Source organism: Tyto alba, unplaced genomic scaffold, assembly GCF_018691265.1.
Source record: "Tyto alba isolate M040663 unplaced genomic scaffold, T.alba_DEE_v4.0 Super-Scaffold_13, whole genome shotgun sequence".
NCBI lineage: Eukaryota > Metazoa > Chordata > Aves > Strigiformes > Tytonidae > Tyto > Tyto alba.
Window position 1 is genome coordinate 11,319,112 of NW_024881275.1, and position 25,018 is coordinate 11,344,129.

Genomic DNA, 25,018 nt, shown 5'->3' on the forward strand with positions numbered 1-25,018 from the left:
TGACCGAAGAGAATAAGAGAGAAAAAAAAAATAACAAATGAGAAAGTATTTTCTTAGCACAACCGGTGAGCTTGTGAGAAACAGTGAACCTTGTCATTTAGGCTTCTTAATTTAACTGATTCAAGATCCTAACCATGTCTGTGAATATGCATAAATGTTTTTCTGCAGAATCATTTTAGTTATACAGTTCTGTGCCTTCAAAGCAATAACAGTCTCGAGAAAAACCATCCTTTTCCTAGATTATTTTTTACACTATGCCCATGAAAGATCTTAATACAAACAAACTCACAAATCAGATTTTTATGCACACAGTTTACTCTTTTAAGCAAGAACTTTTGTCTCATACATTAGTTCACATAATTTTTCAAGAACATCCCCTTCTCTTTCCATACCAGTTACCCCCTTGGATATATACTTTATTAAAACAACATATGTTTTTTTCCTTAAAAGCATGTAAAAAATGTCCTTTTTGATGAATATAACTGTAATATATGCATATTAAAGTCTTTTAAGGGCGCTTAAGGAATTGTAGAGGATACCAAAGGTGAAATGCAGCATGAGAGCAGTGAACAGTAGAGCAGTTGTCACTAAGAACAGCCCTTGTGTGTTGAAATACACTTACTTTGTTATTAACCTATTATCTTAGTAACACTTTAAAAATGCTCCCCTAGTTTCTTTTGACCTTGAAGACAGTCACACAGGTCAGTCACATGCCTGTGGACTGAGGGAAGGGCTAGCAGTTTTACGCTGCTCACACTTTGGGGAAAATTCAGTACACGCAACTGTGTTTAGCATAAGGAGGTGGTTTGTGGAAGAAGGACAATGTAGACAGCAAACTGAGTGCATGCTGTTACTTAATGTGGATGGCCCTTCATCCTGTCCTTCTGCAAGGTTAGCAAATTGGCATCCCTCAGGACTTGACCTGTGAAAAGAGGCAGGTAAGGGGAGGTAGGGTTGCTACTTGGATCCTCTCTTGCTTTTTCTGGTAGATCTTCAGGCATAGCTGATAGGATATTCTCTTCAGGTGTTTTGTTCATATGGAAAAAGCACAGGGTGCATCTGTCCAAGGAGTGCCACAGGCACTCTGCAATTCATATTGCCTTTCCCTGTTTCACCTTTGTAAAATGGGGTGTGGGTTTAACAAAGGTGCTTAATGTCTCAGCAGTGACTTTGCTTTGTTCCCACTGAAGCCGTGAAGTTCTACATGCAATTTTGATTAGGCAAAATTGGCTGATGTTGATGCTTTTGAAAAGCATTCCTCCCATAGCACTTCTAAGATATACCAAACATCATCTCTTAACTGTGGCAGAGAGACATCTGCCTCAGCAGTGAGGAAGGCCAGTGAAATTAGAGGGATTAACAGCTCTGGTAGGGAGATCAGCAAAGAATGAGAAAAATGGGGATGGGCTGACAGGTTCTCAGCGGGCTTGGCTGGGAGTCTTGGGGCCAGCTTTTTGTGTTTCTCACTCAAAAGGGTCTCTGTCACACCAGATACAGCCAGCCATTCCTGCCTAAGATGGGACAAATCCCTGTGCTTGCTCACAATGTAGCTTGCCTTCCAGGAGGAGTAACAACACCTTCAGCTGCTGCCTGTAAAACCAGGGCAGAGTCCTGCACCTTCATGTAGTGCAAATAACCACTATTCCCTTTGTGTGAACATTTATTTGATAATTGTCCTTTAGAGTAAAAGAATCACAGACTTATAGAATACCAGGTTGAAAGGGACCTCAAGGATCATCTGGTCCAACATGTCTTGGAAAAAGCATGATCTAGACAGGATGGCCCAGCACCCTGGCCTGTTGAATCTTAGAAAAGTCCAGTGTTGGGGAATCCACCACTCTCCTGGGGAGATTATTCCAGTGGCTGATTGTTATCATTGTGAAAAATTTTCCTCTTGTGTCCAATTGAAATCTCCCCAGGAGTAACTTCTTCCCATTACCCCTCATCTTTTCCATGCAGCTCCTTGTAAAAAGGGGATCTCTATCTTCTTTGTAGCCACCCTTTAAATACTGGAACATGGTGATAAGGTCTCCCCTAAGCTTTCACTTCTTAAGGCTGAACAAACCCAGGTCTTTCAGCCTTTCATCACATGGCAGGCTTCCCAGTCCTCATAGCTTTCCTTTTGACTCATCAAACAGACCTGGTTGTGCTCGGCATGGAGTGATAATAGTCATTTTAAAGTGTGATGAAGTGCTGTCCAAGTCCTTCATCCTGATAAGCCAGTTGTGAAGAGGTAACAACAGTGTGATAAATAAAGTGTCAGGAGGAATTGGAGCACCTACCTTATGTGGCTGGTAGGTTATAATTTCAAGTATCTACTGCCCCTCTCAAACAGATGGCTGAGCTGCTTGTAAACTATTTCATGAGTCCCTGCCCTTTTTAGCATGATGCTCCAAGGCCATCCTTAACCACAGAGCAGCTGCAGGAGACACTGCCATTATTTGGGTACAGCTGATTAGCCACCATGCAGAAGAGGAGGTGAGCAAAACACATCCTGCCCCAACCCTCCCCAATGCGTCATCTTCTTAGAGGCTTTGCCTTTGTCTGCTGAGTGCCTGCTCTGCCTGTGAACAACACGCCCCCCTTGTTCCAGTGACATGGGCAGTGCCCAGTCCTACAGCATGGATGTGCATCAGTTGAGCTAAATCTTCCAAGCCCTTTCCAGCACTCAGGCATCCTCAGAGAACCGGGATACCCTATAATAGTGGCCTTGCTGAAAGTGGTGCCGTGCTGAGTTGTGAGCAGTGCTCTTTAATGAAAGAATGCCAAGCAGTTCCAATGGCACAGCAATACGATGTATAATCTAATTATGCTAATAATCCAGTCTGGTATTTCAGGGGGAAATTCAAGAGTCTGTTATAAGCAAGAAGATATTTTCTATTTTGTTGTTTTTTTTTTTTCTCCCCCACTAACATGTATGAAGACCAGGTACAATAGGTTACTTCTCATTAGTATCCTTCAGAGTAAGCATTTGTGCTGATCTGTCCTCCATTTCTTTTCCTTCTTGCCATAAGCAATTGTCTCCTCAGCACCAGCATTTATCAGGGAAAACTGCAGTGGGACTGTCAAAAAAATTTATAAAACCCACAAATTTATAAGGCTCAGCCAAGAAACACGAAGTGAGATATGTTCCCCACTTTCTGCTTGGTTTTAACATGAATTGTGCAATTGCAAATTCTTCTGTACAGCTATCTGGAGCTCCTTAATATCTTAGTGAAGACTACATACAGTGACAAAACTGAATGTTATGAACGCCATCTTTTAATTCGTCATCTTGCTCCCTTTTTCCCTGCTTGTACACCTCACCAGAATTAACATCACCTTTCATCTCTGAAGGGAATTTGCTGTGTCTGTTCCCTTTTGGCTCTTCCACACCTGTGATGTTTGCTCCAGTTTCAGCTCCTTCCATATGTCTTCACCCGTTAATCTGAACCTCCATGGGAAGCAGGAAGAGGTGTCACCAGCACATCCACAGCATCCAAGACCCTTGACATTGTTCTCCCATGGAGTAGGGTGTAAACCTAAGAGGAAGATGTCAAGAAGCCATTCTTGCAGCTTTCCTTCCCAGGAAAATTTCCATGCTTAACCTACTAGAAATAGGCTAGGTTCAAGGACAGACATGGAGAGGTCCTCCAAGAGAAGTACAAACAGTGACTTTGTTTCAGTGCCTCCATTTCTTTTTTTTTCTCACATCACTGTTTGAAGGCAGACACCTTATTGCTTGACTGTAATAGAAAACTGTTTCAATTAACTATGTGAAGAAGGCTTGCACTGACCTTGACTTTCCTTTGCCACACTTGATACAAAGGTGCAGGAGTAAAAGCACAATTGAAACAAAGCCATAGCTGTTTAAAGAATAAATACAGATGGAAAAGGGAAACAATGGTTTGGGCATGATCTGTGTGTGAGGCTTTTAGGGTACATAAAATGGAGTTGGGCAGTCTTTCAGCAAGGGGTTTTCTTCCTAAATTAGGGCAGAAATCATTGGAGAAACATCAAAAGCTGAGAAATGGCATCTCAGAGAGGGAAGATGGTGGCAGTAAGGTAATTTTACTGTTTCTAAAGGTGTGGGTGGCTCCCTGCTGCTTGTTGCTCACTGTCTTGTTCACTGTCTGGCATTGGTAACTTGTGTGCATTGGTAACCTGTGCTATGCATTGCAGCTCATTTCTGTGGATCTGTTTCCACCAGAGACCTGTTAAGCAGCAAAAAGGTTGCATTTCTCCTGGGCTGTATGCAGCATCGCTAATAAGACATGTTTCATGGAGAACACATTGCTGGAAGCAGTGTAGAGGGAGCATGGAGGTAAGCCTGTGACCTCCAGGCAAGGAACAGCAGTGGGTGGGCAGGACAGGGTGTGGAAGTGTTGCTATGCCTTCAGGATAGCCTTTGGGTGGGCTTGGCACACCTCAGCACCAGGCTGTCCATGCCTTCTTCCCACCCAGTGCTCTGGAACAACGCCTGTGGAGCACTGTGGAGGTGTGAGGAGGGCTCTTCAGATGAACCCACAGGGGGAGAGGCTTTCTGCCACCAAGGTCACTCAGCCCTGTCTGGGCTTGTAAGGGCTGGCTCAGGCACTGTCTGGGTGTCAGAGCCTGGTGTGCAAGCTTTACAATAAATATGAATCTGCACATACCTCCACAAAGGCCATTCACATAATGGGCACAGCAGTGGAAGTGCACTCCTCAAGCCTGGTCACTGCCAGTGGGTGGACCTGGAAGCACAGGAGAGCCTGATTTCATAAGAGAAATTCCTAGGTGGAGTTACGTGCTGAGAAACTTGTTCAGGCTGCAACGTTTATCTTGTTTTGATGGTATTTTTTTGGTGGTGCTCCTTAGAAACCAAATGACTGCTTCCTTTCTGGCTCAACAAGGCACTCAAACAATACTAATCAAACGGTGTCAGGGTTTCCTTTTAAATGTCGCTTCTGACTCTGGTAAGATGTGAGCTCGCAGCCAGCACCCTGGCTCATTACATCCAAAGGTTCTCCAGTTAGTCAAAGCATCTGTTTCCACGCAACTTTGACTCTCACCTGTCCTTTGCTTTTGTTTGCAAATTACACAAGGTAGGAAGATGAGTGTTTGTGTTTTGCTTTCCTTGCCAAGGGCAACAGTAACAGCACAGAATGCACTCTCCTCTGCATGAGGGCAGGAGTGTGTCTGAAATATGTTTCAGGGATGTATGCACAACTGACAGAACAACAGTGTTGCAGTTAAGATTAAGGAAGAGAATTCTGGGAATTAACCTCCTTGTTTGTAACCTTTCAATTGAAAACCAGGTCACATGCCTCCTATTTAACTCATACTTTATGTATGCTTTATGTTATTGTACTAGCTACCAGGTTTTAAAATCCATGTATTTGGTTCTGAATGAGCATATACCCGCTAGCTGAATGATCAGCTGCAGTGATCTTGACTTTCATTGATTGGTTCTGTAGCAGTTGTTTAGTCTTGCACCTCAGAAGATACCTTGAAGTGAAACGTACCTGCTTTCCAAGGACAAGAGTACCTTGCTGTACACATCACCTCCCAGTTCTGGGAAGTTCAGATCCTATCTGAATGTTGGTGGTTTTCTGTGAAAGATCAAGATTAGTCTCTCTATCTGAATTGCTCTAGTCTAGCAGATCTTCCTTCTTTTTGTGTTACGCCCATGGCTGGGAATGACAGCTGCAAGCAGTGATTAAAAAAGAACTGCAAACATCATACCTCAGTCCAAAACTGTTGCATACACAGAAGCAACCTCAAACTGAATATGGGATTTTAGACTAATTTATCAACATCTCTCTTCACATGTACTCAAATGTGTTTCAGACAGAACAGTCACCTGTGGAAGGTACAGCTGGTCTCAGTATCTTGAGCCAAAGGAGCCTTTGTGGCTGTGTAATGAATAGCCACTCCTAGTATCCATACTGCACACCCAGACAGGTGTATGGAGGAGCTTGTGCAATAACCATACAGCTACCTGTTAAATACCAGTAGTGTGTATTTTGTCTTAATGCATTGTGGCTACTCAGTGCGGGCAAAAAAGCATCATGTAACAAATGGTACAACAAAGGTATCATGGCATGGTGTTAGTCAGGGAATTCGTCCCAGAGCTAGGTTTCCAGGCAGTTGCTAATGCCTGGTGTGCTTTCATCCTTGAAAATACTCCGTATCTTAAGTAAGACTCTTGTGCAATAGCAGCCTTTATCCATCTTGGCAGGGACAAAGTGATATTTTGTGCAAGCAACGTGCACTTGTGGGCACACACAGCAGGAATCTGTCTCCTTGTGTACCAATACAAACATACACATGTGTGTGTGAGCGTGCACAGAAATCTATATATTACTGGGTGTGTGCACCAAAGCAGCCTTCTGCCTCTTCCCCTCCCCCTGCAAAGGTTATTTCCCGTAATTGTGCCCTACAGCAGCAACATCTGGCATAAGAAAAAGCTCTGACTAGCTCAGCTTCAGTCTGCTATGGGCTATCGTTCAGCACAATTAATACCGTAAAGGCAAAACTTCAGTTACCATCATAAAGAAAACTCTTGATTGTGCTGCATACTGGAAACACTGTAAGTGGGTGAAGCTACTTACTAGTGCTAAATAGAGGCTACTGTCTCACAGCCTCCATCAGCAGATGGTAGCCAGAGGTGTATGCACAGGCATCTGTAGCTATTGTCAGAGAAGGTCTTTTAGTAGAAAGCCATCAGTGTAAAAATTTCTCTAGGGGTTCAAGAGGCAGTAACTTTTCATAGCTTATATATCAGCAGTGCTTCATTATAATTAATTAATGAACAGAAAATGAGGGGTTTTGTACAAATCCTGTGACAAATTTTTTCCCTTTTTAAAGAGATCAGGCTAAAAGGCAGAAGAAAAGAATCATTGTCCTGGAGAATTAGAGGAAAAGAGTTGCCCTAAGGCAGCTGAGTGCTTTGCTGGGAGGCTGTTGCAGTTGCTGAGATTTAAAATAGGATGAGACTTCTATATTGATAGGAAATGAAAAGTGACTGGGGTGGGTTAGGGCAGTGCTGAGCATTCATCAAAATTTTGTTTAAAATACCTGACACACCTGGAGTGATGTTTGACCAGAGTTGAGCAAGTGGAATATTTATTAGTTGAAATGACACGGAAAAATCTGACACAGATAAATTTTTATTGATGTTTGTCCAGCTGATTTCTACCTCTGTGAAAACCAAGCTGCAGAGACCACTGTGTTGTCATTGTAACTTTTTTTCTTGAGACAGATTTCTACATGCAGCCTTGTCACAGTGTGAATTCATGGGTCCTTGTTCCTTATCCACCAGTGATTCTGCAGTGGTCTTTATCTAAGGAGCTTGTCTTCCGCAGACCTGAGCAGGGCACAGGCTATTAGTTGTGGCAGCTCACTACATGAAGGATAGGACCTAGGCAAGAAAAGATAGTTTTGCAATAAAATGAAAGATCAAAACAAGGTAGGGAAGAAGCCGTGAAGCAGATAGGAGGGATGAGGCTAACCCATCACAGGTTTCTAAGATTTTTGATTGAGTGGAGCTGGTTCCCACCCCTCAGACTTGGCCAAGTGATGTTTAGAGACTATTTACTCTGCACTTTTTGCATAGTAATGCAAAACCTACCTGCTCCAAGGAAAAGCAGATGAGTTTCAGGCTAACATTTCACACTGCCAGCTTTTTCTGCAATTAATTGTGTGATCCAACACATTATTTTGCAGAAATATGTCTGGTATTACTCCTATACCCTAGGAAAAAAAGAGAAAATGTAACACAGAAGCCATAATACAACCAGAGCATACGGCTGGTGAACTTCTTCACACAGCTGGTGAACAGGAGCGTTTTCATGTGACTGGGGCTGCCTGGGACTTTCTAGTTGGGACTGCATCTTTCCCTTTTCCTCTTTCCATTCCTGGAGCTCTTGTAGTGAAAAAGTCAATGCACATGAGACCCAGATGTAGATTTTATGAGAAGTTTCAGGAGGGAGGGGGAGACCGAGAGAGCAGATGAGAGCAGAAATTTTCCTCTATACCCAGCAGAAATCATGCCAACGGGTGTTGCTCTGTAAGCCCAGAGACCCGCCTGACCATGCATGAATAAACTCTGTTAAACCTTCACAAGGCCAGTGTGGATTTCTCTGCTTCCCAGCCCTGAAATCAACACGGCAGAGAGCCTTTGAATGCCTGGGGATAGTGTCAGGGCTGCTCGCCCACGCCTGACGCCGTGCCAGCAGTGCCCGAGCCATGCTCTGCCGTGCAGGGATGGTGCTGGCAAGAGGGGCCAGGGTGCAGCAGAGGGTGGGAGGCAAGGAGGGATGGGGCTGAGGAGGGTCAGGAGGTGGCAGGGGCTGGTACTGGTAGTGGGGGGGGGGGGCAGGTGTTGGTGCTGTATCCGGGGAGGCTTGAATCCATATTTGTAACACTTATTATTTACTGCATTCTGCAATAAAGCTTGTCAAGGCAATACCTGGGAACTGGTTGTCTGCGAGGTGGTTGGTTCTGTGGTGGTAAGGGCTGCTCTGCCACAAAGCATCAGAAAGAGCATGATATGAAGGGAGAAGTGATTTTCTCCCTGAGTTCCCCTCTGGGTTGCTGAAACTTTCTCCTGTGTAAAGAAAGTGGTTGTGTCAGCATCCTCAGTTTCGTTTTTCCCTTCTGATGCCATTTCATGCAAAGGAAATGAGCTGCAAGTGTTTAGCTTGCACTGTAACTTTGGTAATCTTATCCAGGGCATAAAGTAGCATGGGCTGGTGCTTAATCATTCACTCATTAGCTCAGTGTCGGTTGAGCCTGGAAGACGAATAGAGGGTAAGAAATTGTGTCAGCCTGTCTGAGAGAAGCGGGTATAAGATGGTTTGGGAAGGACAACATACTTTCTAGGCTTCTTGGTGCACTAGCTCATTGCCTTTCCAGCACAGCTGCTGCTGCCGCTACCAGTTTTGGAGAAAAACGTCTGTATTTGAAGTGCCCATCTGCTTGCAGCTGTTGTCATGTTTTAATTGGCATAATCCTGTCAGATGAGAGTAGCACAGCTGTGACCGTCTCCTGCACTGTCACCCAACTGTCAGCACCTCCTGTGTCACACATTCTTTTTGTCCATACGCTTTCTGTATAAATACCTACCTTATGTACCCAAGGAGTCCCCTGAGGGCTGTCTTTGCTTACACGGCTATACGAAGAGGATTTCTCGCCTCTCCAGCTATGATTACTTACCAGTCAGGTCATTTCCAAAAGGGATAGGGACACATGAACACCATTGTAGTCATCACTGGTAAGACTGTACCTGGAACACCATGTACATTTCTGGATGCTCATGTTCCAAAGATACGACTTGATGCTGCAGTAGATGCAGGAGGAGTCTGCATGGACAGCAGGGAAATGAAAGCCTGACATGCAGTTTGAGATTAAAGGAGCCTTACTTGTTTAGTCTAGAAAAATGCAGACTGGGATATATCAGAAGTTCATATATGCATCAGGGAAGGAAACAACAAGGGCAGTAGGTTACTAAACTGAATGGTCAATACTGGTAAAAGAAGAAACAGGGTTGAACTAGCCATTAGTAGGTGGAGATTAGAAACTAGAAGCCAACCCTTAAGGATCAGACTAACACTTCCATGACAACAGTGGGGACAAATTTTCTCAGCTGTTTTAAAACAGAGTTTGAGTAAGTTCACAAAGAGGATGAGCTGACATGCTTTTCTTCTGTAACAGATGATGGGACTGGATGACATGGGAGATCTTGTTTCCTTCTTGTATCAGTCTGTTCACAACGTGCATTTATTAAAGTTCCTACGCCAATTTTGTAGTGGAGCCTGAGATACTGCAAATGGAAAGCATATTTGTGGATTTGAACTGTACACAAACACTACTTCAAACTATGAGCTGAACAAGTTTCATGGGATTAGGAGGGGGATGCCTAGCCAGTGGCTTGGTAGCTGACCACCCAAGGTAAACAGAGTGTTTAGGAAACTGCAGTGCCTGTTTACACCTGGGTGATGTTTGTGTTTGTTTGGTTGGAAGCTGAATCCAGCCAGACATAATCCGCTTTTTTTTTTTTTTTTCCTCCATTTTACTGAGATTATTTTCAGCCATATCACCACACAGACAACCAAAACCAGCATGGCCAGGGAGGAGGTGAGCAGGATTACAACTGCTTTAGGAATGGCTTGCACTGCCGAGTGACCATGGCTGCCTGCTCTCCTTGTGTCAGTATCAAACCACAGTGCCAGCACCATTATAAGTGCTGTTGGGCTAATGAAAAGGCTCTTTTTCTATGGTGATGCTGCACATGATCCTGACTGTGGTTATGTAAGTGCTTGTGATATTTTCTGCCAAACCACAAGAGATTGCACTTTTGTGATTAGTGCATAATTTCTTGTGTAGACAGCCCAGGGACAAGTTTGGCATATTATCCACAGCAGGACACCCTAGAAAAGCTGAGAAGAAGAATTGTTAGGCAGTCTCTCTGTATCTTCAGGACATACGATTTACATCCATCCCACGCTGCCTTCTGATGTGGATGTGTTCCTCTTGTTCTTTTTATACTGGGTGTCTCAGAGGTACTGAGTTAGGAAGCTTTACATATATATATATATATAAATATATATAAATATATATAAAATCCTGGTTACAGGGAAGAATTTAAGAGAGTTTCCTCTTTTAGCAATTGCTTCAGGATTTTTGTCATCTTTCCCACTTGTAAAAGTGTTTGTCTTTTGGTCTTGCAGAGGTTAAAAGGTGGGCAAACAGCAGTTGGATCTGATTTGAAAAGAATATGAGTGAGAATTCAGGATTTCCTGCTTAGGGAGAGCCATGTGAATATCAGTGAATGAGCCCAGTATCTTAACTACTGCACTGTAGTTACATACCCATTTAATTCTACATGTTTTGAGCCATGCATTAAAAGCACAGGTTGCTGAGATCCCCGAGCCAGTCTGTGGCTTGCAAAATGTCTTCTTCCTGCGTTTTTGGTGGCAGGATTTGTTTGACAACATGCTAGTAAACTCTTACAGATCATCACCAAGACAAGTAATTGTCTGTATGATGTGAAAATAATTAATGCCTCTGTATCATCACTATTTATATGCAGTGCACAGAATAATGTATTCAAGGGAAGTTTTGCAGGCAGTGGCTGATAAGGACTTAGTCTTCATGATCTCATGCATTCCTTCTGAGAAATGTAGTCAAGAGAGCCACACTCATATAGGTGCATTGTAGAGCATTTGAACAGATTACCTTTTTCTTACGCCCTTTCTTACTGCTTTTCCTTTCAAACAGAGGGTAGAAAATTGTGCTCCTCAAGTTTCTGCTGTTGATGTGAATTACTCTTTCCAGGCAATATTAGTCCAGCCCATAGTTATCTATTAGTTGCCTATTTAGCCTTTTTTTTTTTTTTTTTTTTTTTTAAATTTCTTTTTCAGAATAAAGGTTTTTTCTCTTGATTGGATAAGCTTTTCTGAGTATTGAGAAAATTATTTTGTACTGAGCCAGGTCTTCCAGGTGCTCTTCTTGAAATAGTCCTTACGGTATTACTCCTTGGAGTACCAAGTATCAGCTGATGTTTTAATCATTACACACTGTTTTTTCCCAGAGATGGCACTTTTTTGCTAGGAGGGTAGACATTTAATAATAATAGCAGTATTGTATCCACAGAGATTTACCATTACCAGGCAACAGGGGAGACTGTTTTTTTAGAAAGCAGCAATCTCTTTAATTAGGCTGACCAAAAGATGTAAGAAAAAAGACCAGTGTTTTGTGCTTAGCACCCAATCGTCAGCTCACGTGTATGATAACTTAACTTTTTCCATGAAGCCCCAGGATGTTTTCCAGGTTTACGTGCTCTAGGCTTTCCATCCAGGCCCCAGATAAAACTTCACCCTTTTTTCCAAGCTTTTTCATTTGTCTATGGAAATATGCTCAGCCTTTGGAATACATGGTTGGAAAAGACAGGCTCCTCATATTGCTGACATTGTATATTTTTGGTGTACTGTCTGATATCTTGCTTAGATTGTCTGGTGATAGAGGTAACTTCAAATCTGATCCTTTCTGTCACATATAAAATGGGGATAATAAAATTATGTGCAACAGAAGAGGAGAGGTAAGATGAACAAAGTAATACATTTAAATTTCAAGATTTAGAGACTGGCTGCTTTAAAATTTCTAGGTCACTCATTTCCAACCAGGAGGCAGGAATGAAAAACCAGGTCTTTGCTCCTGTAGGACTTTTGCCATAGGGAGGGAAGAGCAGTACAGTAGAACCATAATAATAGTAGTAGTAGTAATAATAATAATAATAAAGCAACAAATCCTAGAAATACCTGTCACTGCTTCCTGAGGACCTCACTGGGCTGAATTCTTGGTCTTTCTTACTCAGTCCTACAGTTCTTGTTATTGCAGTATTATTCTCATGAAGTTCAGTAATTACGGTCTGAGACTGGGCAGGATTAGACTCCTAAGTGCTTTTGCTCAAAAATCATATCATCAAACTACGTGTTTTGCTGTTTCCACACCTTGCAATTACTTAAAGTCTCTGAGTGCTCACTTCCAGGACTAAGAGAGCCTCAGGCTCCTGTATAGCAGTGTGGTATGCCTGCCAGGCTGCAGTCTGTACAACAGGTATGAATCCAGTTTTCTACCTTTTGTAAGGAAAAAACGGGGCACAGTGATACATTATTTCTCACACCAGTTTTGTGTTTGCATATTGCATACAGCATGGACAAAACCAGAGGCATTTCAGGAAATTTCAAATGTCTTTGTGTCAAATGTTGAATGTCAGAAGTGGTGAGCAGAGGAGCAGGAGCCCAGGTCTTCCTCATGCTGCTGGGACTTTATCTGCAATACACTACTGGAAAGAAGTGGCATTTCAGTGAAGCACCGAGAGACCAGGAAAATGCAGTGAACCATTTTAACGGGGAGTAAAATGAAAATTGAAAATCTTAGATGTTTTTTCCCTTGGGTTCTTTGAATATCAAAATAATAAAAAACAGATACAATATGGGTACTTTGGTCACACACTGATTTTATGCGAAAGATTACTTTTCCTGCATTCTTCAAAGAAATAAATACATTAGCAAATGTCCTCATAAGCATAGTTTTTACACACAACTCGCAAAATATGCTGTAAACACCTTTCTGATAAAAGGCACGGTGAGATTAAGTGATTTTTCCCAAGATGTCAGATCCTGGGATTGGATTTGCTATCATAAATTCCAGTCTAGTATTTTAGCCACATGCATTTTCACAGCAGGAGGTTTCATCTTTTTGATGCAGTGTCTCATCTTTACTCATGGACAACTAAAAGACAAACAGCTTTTATGGCTTCATCAGTTTGAGTAAGTTCTTAGCCTTATCCAAAGACTTTGTATTTATTGGGAAATAAAAGGAGGTGTAGAAAGGCAGCAATGGTAAATCCTAAATCGTGTGCTATCAGAGTCTCACAGGAAGTTGAATGACCCTTGCTTGAGAAACACAAACCACAAAATGTGGGTGTGATATTTATTGTTATGTGCTTTGCATTCCCCTGTGAGGACTGACTGCATTTTGCATCACTACTGTAAATCCTGCCAACCTTTTCCAAGAATATTTCAACACTAAGTCTTCTGAAAATGACTTGCTGGAGACACACACTGTGAGGGTTAGTATTCTGACTTCTGACCGAGTCCTAGGAAGTTCCCCCCCAGTGTTATTGATTTCTGGTACGAGGGAAGAAGGATGGGCTTTCAGATGCAGTGGGCATTCATTAGCTTGTACGGTCAGTGTCAATAGACCTCCCCTTGGGTGTCGTGGTCATTTGTCCTTGTGCGTTCCCTTTTGTATATCTGTTTGTTTGCTGTTTCTCCCTGAAGACAAGTCAACAATTGCATTAACTTTCTGATCATGGTATGGGAATGTTTAGATTAATTTCCTGACATCGGCAGCTCTGTGATCTCTCATTAAAATCAGTTAGGGAGGAAGCTGTTTCAGTAGTCCTGGGTTTTTTTAATTAAAAAGGGGGGGGGGGGGAAGCCCCAAATGAAAGGGGAGAAAGAAGGCTTACTTTTGCACAAAATAAGCAGGTTGTATTTGTATGGGTGCCAGATCAAAAAGGTTCAGATTTTGTCTTTTAATTGTTTACCTCTATACTTCTTCATACAAAATATGTAAAAGCAGCTTTAATGTGTTGTTCACAGTTAATTAACTATCCTGAATACGGCCGATATATCACAGTATTTTTGGCTAGCAGTTTCTGAGTTCTTCAAGAGCACTCAGTTCATTCACTCAGAAAGTCAAAGATCAGAGGTCTTCCGAGAAGCTTCTTTAATATTCTATATTAGGCCAAAATATTTTATCATTGGGATTTTCCTTGGGATCTTCTAGGTTTCGGGTATTTTGGCAGACTTAGTTCACTGTTAAGTCTGCAGAATTTTATCATAGTTCTTAGGTTGATCTGTTCTGTATCTATATTGTCATTTACCTTCAGAATTAAATCCTGTGATACAGGCTTCATCATGAAGGTAGTGAGCAAGGTATATGACTTTTAACAAAAAAAGGAAGATATTAAGAGGCCACAAGATGAAGAGGCATGTGGACAGGCTTGTTTCCCTTCCATGGCAGTTGTGTGCATATCTGGCCATGGGAAGGTTTAAAGGATGTGTGGAATGGCCATTTCTCACCAAAATCTGCATTCCTACTCTTGGCCATACTGAAGTAACTTGATGTTACTTCAGCAGAAAGCACTGCATCTATTTTGTGTTTGTAATGTAAGTCCTTCTGTAATCAATGATAAGAGTCATGTTCGGATACTTAACTGAGGAACAGGATTCATCATTCTTCTGGTTGTTGTAAAAAACATACTAATTGGTGAAATATTAGCCATAGTACAGGGTTTTTTTTCTGGCTTAAATCACTTTCAGCTGCTGAAGAAATAACCAAAGTCGTTTGTTGCTTCCAAAATTGACTTTAGAAGTGTCAAAGCAAAAGGTCAAAATACAGAGATGAAGGAAAAGAGAGTTGCCTGCCATGACTGGTTATTGAGGAAGGCCACCTCAGTAAGCTGAGCAGAAGCCAGGGTTTTATGTACTGTGCAGTCAAGGTTGTATAGACATTGTTAAAGCCACTGCTAAGTGATATATGTAGTGTATAATTTCAATAATTTTAAAAATATATTCACCTTTACATTTTTTGAATACTTGTCATGTCCATGTTAATTGTGTATGTGCAACAAATATGGGTGTAGTAGCAAACTTCTCAGCTGAGCCAGAGCTCAAGTGTGTGTCGTTAATCAGCACTTCAGTACTTGTCTAGGTTTTTTCCATGGCTATCACTTCGCTGTCAAGAAAGACAAAATATTTATGAGGAAATACCTTTTCTCAGAGGATGTTTTTAACAAAACCACTGCATGTGTGAGAGTGCTTCTGCTGGTGTTCATGCTGCAGTAGGACTCGCAGAACTGCATTACGACTATTTTCAGTACACTGAGCTGATGGGGGAGCAACGCTGTGCACAGGTGACTCAGTTCTCTGCTAGAAGTAGCTGTAGAGTCAAGTCTTGCACAGTTCTTCCTGCATCCCTATAATTTATTTTAGTAGATTGCAGCAGTACAAGTACTGGAGATAAAATAGTGAGGATCACCGAGTCACATTTGAGTCGATATAAATCTGAAATTTTTTCTTCCTTTACTGAAGGAAAAAAAAAAAAGCCAGAATAAGTTAGTTATTTGATCTGTGTGTCTGGATTTGCATTGGTGATGGGTTGTGAGTGCAAACAACTGCCATAAAAGGTAAGCAAACATGGCCGTGGTGTGCATACAGCATCCCACCATTTTCTGAGCAGCAGAAGGGTACAGAAATACCATTTCAGTTCATCACTGAAATAACATAAATGTAGAAAATAGCAGAGCTTTACTCTTTTACCAGTTTAATGTCTTGGAGACTAGGCCTTGGTCTCTGACTGCAAAAACTGACAATCCATTAAGAAAAATATAGCCACAAGCAAGACTGCAGCATACCATATTTCCAGTGTTGCATATTTCACTTCAGTGTATTCTGGAGAAAACCTTTCAGTCTCGTTTAGGGTGGTAACTTTATTTACTATAGTGGTTTTACTGTGAGAATGTTCATAGTAGCTTCTGTGTGAATTTATTCAGCAAAATCATGCTGATTGCCATATAGAGGTCAGGATGCTGGAGACAGGTAAGGAGAATCCCTCCTGACAGGGGGAAATGGGATTTCCTTTGAGCCAGGCTAAGAGATAATAGAAATAAAAAATGCAAAGCTACAGATGGTCTCTGACAGCTTCTGGACTTGTGAAGCAGAGTCAAATGCCAGCAGTGGAAATACAAACAAACTTGAGATTTGCAGGGAAGGGAGTAACCCTGCCAGAACATGCTGTCCACCATCAGCTCCTTGGAGAAGAGAGCTGGGAGGTTCAAAGGTTATCATCCTATTTATGCTAATTGCGTTTGAGCTAAGCTCTTCCCAAGAAAAAAAGCCTCTTATTGAATTAGTTACTCAGTTCCTCAGGGCACAAGTGGAATGGCTGTAACGCTGTCTTAGAGTCTGCTCGGGAGGCCCTTGAAGAGTACGACTAGGGGATTTCTCTCAATTTAAGCATTCCTCAGATGAAAAGCAACCAGGAGACCTGAGAGACCTGCGTGCCTTTTGCTATTTAGTCTGTCTACGGAAGGGGCCAAATATGTTCAGGTACACAGCACCCTGGCAGGTCCTCTGCTTGTCCATGGAGCAGGGGCTGAGGGTAAGAACAATTTATTTTCATAATATTGTTAAACAAGCATAATTTGTAATCTTAAGAATGTACTGTAAAGGGGAGGCAGTGTCAGAGCTACCTACACTGAAAATGAGGGATCTGCTGGGATATGTAGTGTTTATTTCTTCATTGTGTATTTCTGTGTTGCTGTTACTTGAGGGAACAAGTCAGAAGTTGTGTGAAAATATGTTGTGTGTGTTTATGTATCTCTGCATTTGTATTCAGACAGCAAACATGTTACTGTGTACCTCTCTATAAAGGAAAATAATCATTTTCATTTCAATAGCTCCTTCTATCCTTAGGCTTTTTGAAAGGCTTATAGGCACCAATTAAACTTCATAGCAGTCTTAGGAGATGCATGTTAAGGTAGGATTGCAGCCTGGATAAGTTAAGTATTTTATTCAGGGTCATGCAGCAAGTCAGCAGTAGGTAGGACAGTGAAATCCAGATGATCTGAGTCCCTGTAGTTGCTTAATACCTTTTAGTTGTCTTCTAAATTGGATTTTCTTCAAGACCATTAGCTTGAGGACTCATGAAAGTACAACAATTAACTGTAGCACAGTAGAACAACTAATGGGCAAGATTGACATCTGAAAAGTGTAAATTTAAATCAGCTTGGCCTGTCATTATTTGTACATTTATTCTTGCAGTACATTGCAGTGTTCTTTTCCGTGAAAGCAGTCTACTAGTCTCTGATAGCATTTAATATGAAAGAGTTACTTTGCAATTCAAAAATACCTATTATGTTTCCTCAACTCTCCTGATTTTATCACAGCTCTTGAAATATTCGGTATGGTTTTTCTTTACAAAAATGCTAAATGCCAGAAATACCTTTAATTTTTGAAAATAGGTCTGTAGCCTCAAAAGTGGCAAAGAAATACTGAAAAATATGGCTTCTAAATACTACACCCTGATTTGCCTTTTTCTGCCTCCCCCCCCTTCCCTGAAAGAGGCAAATTAAAAATAAAATGCTACTTGTACAGTTTTGTATGTACACTTGCATGACTTGCATCTTACTAGCTTTTATGATTTTTGAAGACTGATCTTTTTTATCAGTCTCTCTAGAAAGCACATACTTGGAAACAGAATGATCGAGGTCTCCATACACAGCTGTTTTTCTGTACAAGGATAGGTTGCAATTGTGTCTAAATCCATTTTGACTATTCCCTTTCTAATCCTTTTATTTTAAGGAACCAAACCATACAGATTGTATAGGTCACTTATCAGTTATTATGTAATATTCTTTACAATAGCGGTGAGATTTCATGCTGTCAAAAGGGTGGCACCAGAACTTCCAAAGTGCTGATATTTATGTAAAGTGCCCCACTTCCCCCTCCCCCCGAATGGGCTCTCTGGGATGATTGTGGGATCTCCTTCAGCAGAGGTTTTAGTTTAACTATGCCTTACTATATTATAAAAGCTTACTTCTGGATAAATATAAATCCGCAACGTATGTGGTACTGGCTTTCACAGTTAGCAAAGTCTCGTAACACTGTATTTTTGCAGAAGCTTCTCCCCTCTTTTTTCCCCTGGTGTCTTAATCAAGCATTACTGAAAAATAATGTTCAGAAAGGCCACGAAGTACTTTATTTTCCTGGTTCTGTTTTAACATAGACACCTCTGCAGTCATAAGTTACAGCGTATCTGAGACACACAGTGTATTACCAGAAGCTGTAGATGAAAAGAAAATTTGGCCTTGTGTCCAGTGGATCCCTGAAGGCATGGCATTCTTCATTGAATTGTACGCAGTGCAGAGCTGTTCAAGTACTAGAGCAATGATAATAAATTCTGGATGTTTGGATCCAAATGCATTAAAGTGTCAGAAAGTAGAATGCCAGCACTGGCTGCAGTTCAGTCTCTGGGCTTCAATTCAGGGTATTGCCTAAGCCAAAAATTAAATTGGGTGCCTGGGGAATGCTCACATCAAATGAAATCAAGTGCCCATTTTCTGTCAAAAAGGTTAAAAAATTAAATGCCTTTACTATCCTCGCAATACAATCTTGTGGTTGTGATACCAGCTCAAACAGCAGTATGTATATTTCTGTTCTAATTGAAATCCATTGGATAGATAGTGACTTCACTTAGGTAAGGTGTGCCTTCAGCTTTCTTTCCTTCATTGTTTACTCAAAAACAGGCAGAGATGGCTTCCCCGTAATAAGAGACATTACACCCCCATATGGATGAAGTCATGCGTGCTATGGCTATGCCAGGCTGTGAAGTCATAAGATATGGAAGCTGTCCATAGCCCCTGGTTTACAATTCTGCCTTGTACACGTTGAAAACAAATAATATAGTTTAATATAAATATTTGTTTCTGTAGATTATTTGCATTTCGCTGTTGCAGTGAGCTAATTTAGTCACGCCAGTGATAAATTTCACATTGCCTTTAGCCTCTGCAATGTTGCACATTAATATTTATTAAATCATATTAATTAGACAGCTGATGAGAGTACACTGTTGACCTTTCTGGGGGAAGGCTGCAGTATTTCGTCTCTACTCTTATGTAAGCCTGTGGTCCAGCTGAAATTGCTGTTTAGCATTTCATACTTGGGAGGCTGTCCAGCTCACCTTCAACTTTCATGAAAGCTCTGGTCAACATTCTGGCTTACAGCCTGGTCTGCTGAAGTCAATGGTAAAACTCTCCTTGGTTTGAGCTGGTGCAGGGCCAGGTGTATGTGACAGTAGTTTGAAGGTACTATTTATAGTGATACCAGAAGTGTAGAAGTTTTGCTGAAACGTTGCTACAGGCTTTGCAGTTAGCACAGATACGATCAGTGAAAAGGCAGGTCCACCTCTGGTCTCTTGGTACATAGCAAAACTGTTCTAAGACTAATTAGGGGCACATTCAGGCAGTGCAGTATTACTAGTAATTTGATTTAATGAATGCTGCTCATTTAAAAAGCTATAATTTGTGCTCAACCCTTAGGAAGTGAGGAGGAACTGCAGGAACATAAATTCCCTAAAGCAGAGGCAGAGCCTTTCCAGGTGTGTCCGTAAAGGACGTCATAAGCCTTACCAGAAACAAATAAAGACTGTAAATCATTAGAGTTATGCAGTTGCTCTGTTAGGTTCAACATTCTGAATTTTACTGAACTGTTGACTGCAGACTGTTTGCACAAAACCATTTTGAATTTAAGATCAGATAAAACCGAAAAGGTCTTAACAGTAAAGGTAGATGCAATCCTTTGATTTTGTTGGGGGGCATTTTGCTTGGTTGGGTGGTGTTTTTTCTTCATATATACAGCTCTTTCTTCTGGCATCTCTAGATTTTGGTACTTTATTACGTGATGTGATAAAGGCAATATTTGGAAGAAATACTCAAGTTATGATTACATACAGATAATCTATTTCTAGCTGATGGTTCCCAGATTCCAACTACCACTTATTAACTCTGACACTGAAAGCAAGTAAATTGTCATACCAGCCAAAACTGTTCTCATTATGTCTTCAGTGATTCAGATGAATTAACTTATGGCTTATTCTCTTCAGAGTACAAAGCTGATACAATTTCCTGGCATTTTTCAGGAAGGAGGCTCTTGAGAATGGTATCTAACATAACTCTCCAGCCCTTATAAGAACCTGTGTTCCCAGGCAAATAAATAGCCTCACACAGTGAAAAATAATCATCTGGTCTTACAACTAAAGTGGTGTTTTCAGACCGGTAATTTGTCTTGGTAACAAATAAATACAGAAACATCCAAGAGGAGATGATTTAGGCTTAACATTATGCAGTAGCAGAAGATGACTCTTTGATTGCATAAATTTGGATCAGGTACTGCCAGCCCTCTTCTCAGCATACAAGGTCCTAGCCAAGCACTTCAGTGTCCAACAAAGCAAACAGCAGAAAGGGCAATGAACACCCAGTATGACTGGATGGTACTTGCTTGCACATAAGTGGTTCTGTCCTCTCTGTACTGCCAGGTTTTTTAGTTCTGTTCTGAGTGTTGGAATACTGACCATTTCTATGAAACTCTCAGTTCATGCAATTGAAGGAGCATAGAAGAGTTTCAGCTTGTTTTAAAAATAATTAAAAGTTTCTAGCTTTTACTGGTTGCAGAGAAAAGGTTGGAAAAAAGAGTGACCTCAGAGGCCTTAAGAAGCATGAGGAAAATAAAAAGGACTATATAGCTACATTTTTGTGCTTTTAAATGGCATTTCTTGGCTTTCTGGGACTTCAGTAATGACGTCTGAGCAAATGGAATTAGTTTTATTGCTGTGTGATTAGGGAGGTTTAGTACCATCAAGTGCCAGCAATACCTGTTTGTGCACATTATTATAGTAACATGGGTCATTTTATCTCTGCTATTGGTAATCACTCTGCTACAAACTGCAGTTAAACCACTTCTAGCTTGTTGTTTCTGTTGCTATGTGGTGCCCATAATTCTGCTTTTCAAAAGTGCTCCCAGTTCTCTTCAATTTCCATTTTGTCTTTTAGTCTTCAGTCTTTTGACCCCAAGTGACACAGCTCTGCCCAAGGTATAGAAGCACTCACAGCCTATTGTTTTTCATATGACCAATGAGCAAATGATTTCATTTTTAATATATTGAAGAGGAAGTTTGTGGGAATGGGAATTGAATGGTTGTCCTTCAAGGATTTGAGGGTGATGTTTCTAGGATGCATGTTCAGCAGAAGACATTTTCAGTTTTCTCTTGAAAACAAAAAATGTTACTTGTTAATTCAATTTTTGTTAAAGAAAAAAAATCATTCTTAAACAACTGCCATTTTCTTGTACATTCTGTATCTTGGAACTTAAAATTCGTAAGGACTAGAATTTTAAAATAAGATTTTTAATGGGGTTGGAAAGCAAAAATACAGGCAAGCATACTTTAAATGAATGATAATTAACTGAGTGGAAGAGGTAAGGTCCCATACTGAAGTCTTGTGATATTCATCTGGCTGCCTTTGACCAGCTCAGCAATTTAAAACCAAGAAGTCTTGTTCTAAAATTAAAGAAATGCAAATAAGCAAAACACATTAATTTGAATTCATAAATCCAGGACCCCAATATCTGATTTACAGAAGCATCTTATAACAACAAGAAGGCCTGACTCTTTGTATAGTTCCTTACTTTCTAGGTTGTAATAATACCCCGTTAATTTTTAGCAGCATAATTTTAACTATGTGCTTCAGAACCTAAACCTGTACTTCTGTCTAGGCCTTCATGCCCCTTGACTTTTTAAATTACTTCTTTCACTGTAAATATATCTACTTTGATACTGAGCATCATTGTTGGCCAAATGAGAAATACTGTCCTCAGTATACCAGCATCAGTCTGCTTCGAGATTGCTGGGTAATTTTTGATTGCAACCTCAGAGCAAATCCAAGGAATAGTCTAGACACCATAACATGAATTTTACCTATACTAATAAAAATCAGGAAACCAGAAGCCAAGAAATGGGAGCTCCAGACATCTAAAGAACTTAATACAAACATCAAAAAATTGCTTAACATGTTGCAGAATATCATGCATTCATCTCAGTTGAGCTCAGCCTGGATTTAGGATTTTAATTTTAACACCCTGCACGTAGGAATCTAAATCACTTGTCTGGCAGTGGGGTAGAAAGGAAATAATGGTGGCAGCAGACCCTAGAAATGATGGAAGAGTTGAAAAACCTGAACCAAAGGGAGGAGAAAATGAGGGATAAGCAGAACCATTGATGCAGAAACAGAAGGTGTAGAAAGGCCTTATATGAAATAGAGATCCCAGCACCCTCAGTGTTAAGAGACTGGAGAAGGCAGAAGAAAGGTAGCAGTGATCAACTTGGGAAAAGAAGGAGTGGTGGTATCAGCGGGTTCCCTGACCAGTAACCAGAAGCTGGCCAGCAGAAGTGTCTTAATCTGTTTTGAGCTGACCACTATGTTCACTGTCCATATTTAGTGAGAAAGACTTCCAGGGCCCTTTCTCAAGACAGTTATAACTATATGTTTAAGTATGCTACTATGTACCTTCACTACTATTTTCTGGCAGTAATAAGAACCAGATTCTGATGATATGTTCATATTTTGTTTGAGGCCCACTTAGTTATAAGTTCTTAATAATTAAAACTTGTTTTCAGTTCCTATTAGAAGATCCTTGCTCATTTTGTGTGGGGAAAGCATACCTGGACCTAGGGATGAAAACTGGAGCTTTTGCTGAAGTCAGTTTTTTATCATAATTCCTGGAAGAAGAACTCCAAGCCATGGCAATCAACAGGGAAAAATAGTTATTGAGAAAAGCCACAGTAAAATACTTCATTAATCATAACCCACCCAAATCTAAGCTCCATATCACCAGTCACTTCATTGGAGGAAGGAACAGTAATGTTGGTATTCATGACTCATTATATTCATGGGTTATAAGGTTTAAAGAGTCAGCTGTGATCACATTCTGACTGGCAGTGTGACATAGACCACTGGATTTCCCTAAATTGACTTCTGTTTGGATTAGAGCTTATCTTTTAGAAAAACATCCAGTTTTGGTTCCACATGTCCTGTAAGGGAGCATTCATCATAGCCTGTATTAAATTGTTCCCTTCATTAATTATACTCACTGCTAACAGTTTCCTGTTAGAAGACATGCATTATTTTACTCATGGTATCCCTGAACACTCCCCAGTGCAGACAAAAATGTCTTGTGCTCCTTTCTCCTCTGAGAAGTTGGCTGCATCTGAAGGTTGTTGAGTGATTGCTTTTTCTTTCCTTGCATAACCTGTGGGCTTTGGAGAACTTCTGATTTATGGCTTTAATTACAGTCTATCTAACCATCTGAAAAACTTTCTTAGTGTCTTCCTTCAAGTCTCACTCTTGCTGTGATGCCAACACACACCTGTGGCTGGGAATAGTAATGTTGATGGTGTTTTCATGGTCTTTGATTTCATCCATACTACTTTCACCTTATTGTCACCTGATACTGCACCCTATCTTCATGTGTCCACCTCTTTGCTTAGCTGCGGTTGGAGTCTGTGACCAGGTGGTTATTACTGTGTTAAAACTAGGATAGTGTCTAGTACATTGAGGTCTGCATCTGGGCCATGCCTAGAGTTTCTATGCATTAATCAGACTTCGTGATGAAATGGTCAAGGTAAGGTGTCTTGGTTAGAGTTCTGTTTGCAGTTTTGACATAGTTTGGGGCTGTACATACGTTATCTTTTACACTGCAAAATTGAAAAGTGTGCTGACATCATCTTGCATCCTCATCCTTTGGGTCAGATAAGGACTGTCAGCAGTCACATGCATTCCTCACTGTGGGACGGAAATGTTTAGGGGTGAACCCAACAGCCACATGGACACCAGCCTGTGTTACTAGCACAAAATGGTACCTCTGCCAAACCCAGGAACAAGGTTTCTGTGTGTGAACCAGACTGGTGATGGTATGCAACACAGAAGTGTGAGTCTGGGTGAGCTTGACTGTGATGACCTACCCTTAATGATGCTGCAGGTTTCGGCAGTGCTTTTGTTATAGCTGGCTGTCACATCACCTCACAATGTTATGATTTTTTTCTGTCTCCTTTTTGAGACCACACTAATCGGTAAGAAGAGGTGTCAGTGCTAATGCACTGATAAGAACATTACCCAGGTTGTTACTTAGTTGCTGAGATGTTCACAGTTCCTTAATTGTAGGCATATATTACCTTTAGGTAAATTCTACTTAGCTGATTTACTCAGTGAAGTGAAGCTCTGTCTAGATGTGGTTTTAGAAGATATCAGCTGGCATAATATGAAATACTTCTTTATACAGAGTCCAAAGTTGGAAGGTGTAGCCAAGCAGGATGGTGCCCACTGAGCAGAGTAACAGGGTGCTATGAAAACCACTTCTGGGTGGAAGAAGAACATGCTATTTCTGTGCCCTGACAGAACAACCCAGAGGTCCCACCTGGGTCAGGCTGAATTATCCTTCTGCAAGCTGGATACTTCCCTTCATAGCTGACAGTATGAATAATGATTGTCTTTGGTTCAGAGAAATGTCAGCTCTTGGACTGTTGTGTGGATGTTTTAAATTCAGCCATTGACAAACTTTTGAAGTGGTCCAGGTAACTTTCCTGTTGAAGTTGTAATGAAAATTAAGTAGCACTGTACACCTTTCCTTTCAGAATCGGAGATTCTCAACAATTAAAAGTTATGTTAGTGATCAGATTGGTGCTCTAGCATATATTTTATTTTTCCTTTTGATGGGACTTCAACAAATCCCAAAGTTGAACACCTAAAATTCAGCATTTAAATCTGAATGTGTACACATCAGTGATCTCTAGATGTACTAGCCCCAGAAACCACTTTTTAAGGTGTCAGGATCTGAATCTGGGAGCTTAATCACCAGGGTTCCAGCATTTTTGT

At 41.0% G+C, this 25,018-nt stretch overlaps 1 protein-coding gene across 7 annotated transcripts in view; it reads left to right on the top strand.

The window, feature by feature from the left end:
* The window catches only part of PALM2AKAP2 (PALM2 and AKAP2 fusion), a 227,536-nt gene that overhangs the window by 152,166 nt on the left and 50,352 nt on the right, over nucleotides 1–25,018 (top strand). Inside the window, exon 1 of one of the 7 annotated variants that reach the window (XM_032981582.2) lies at nucleotides 16,469–16,695. The exons of the other annotated variants lie outside the window; for them this stretch is intronic. Within the exon in view, the coding sequence (XP_032837473.1) occupies nucleotides 16,636–16,695 (60 nt within the window). The 5' untranslated portion in view covers nucleotides 16,469–16,635. Of the gene's footprint in view, nucleotides 1–16,468; nucleotides 16,696–25,018 lie in introns of those variants that run through there. 7 annotated transcript variants of the gene reach the window in all.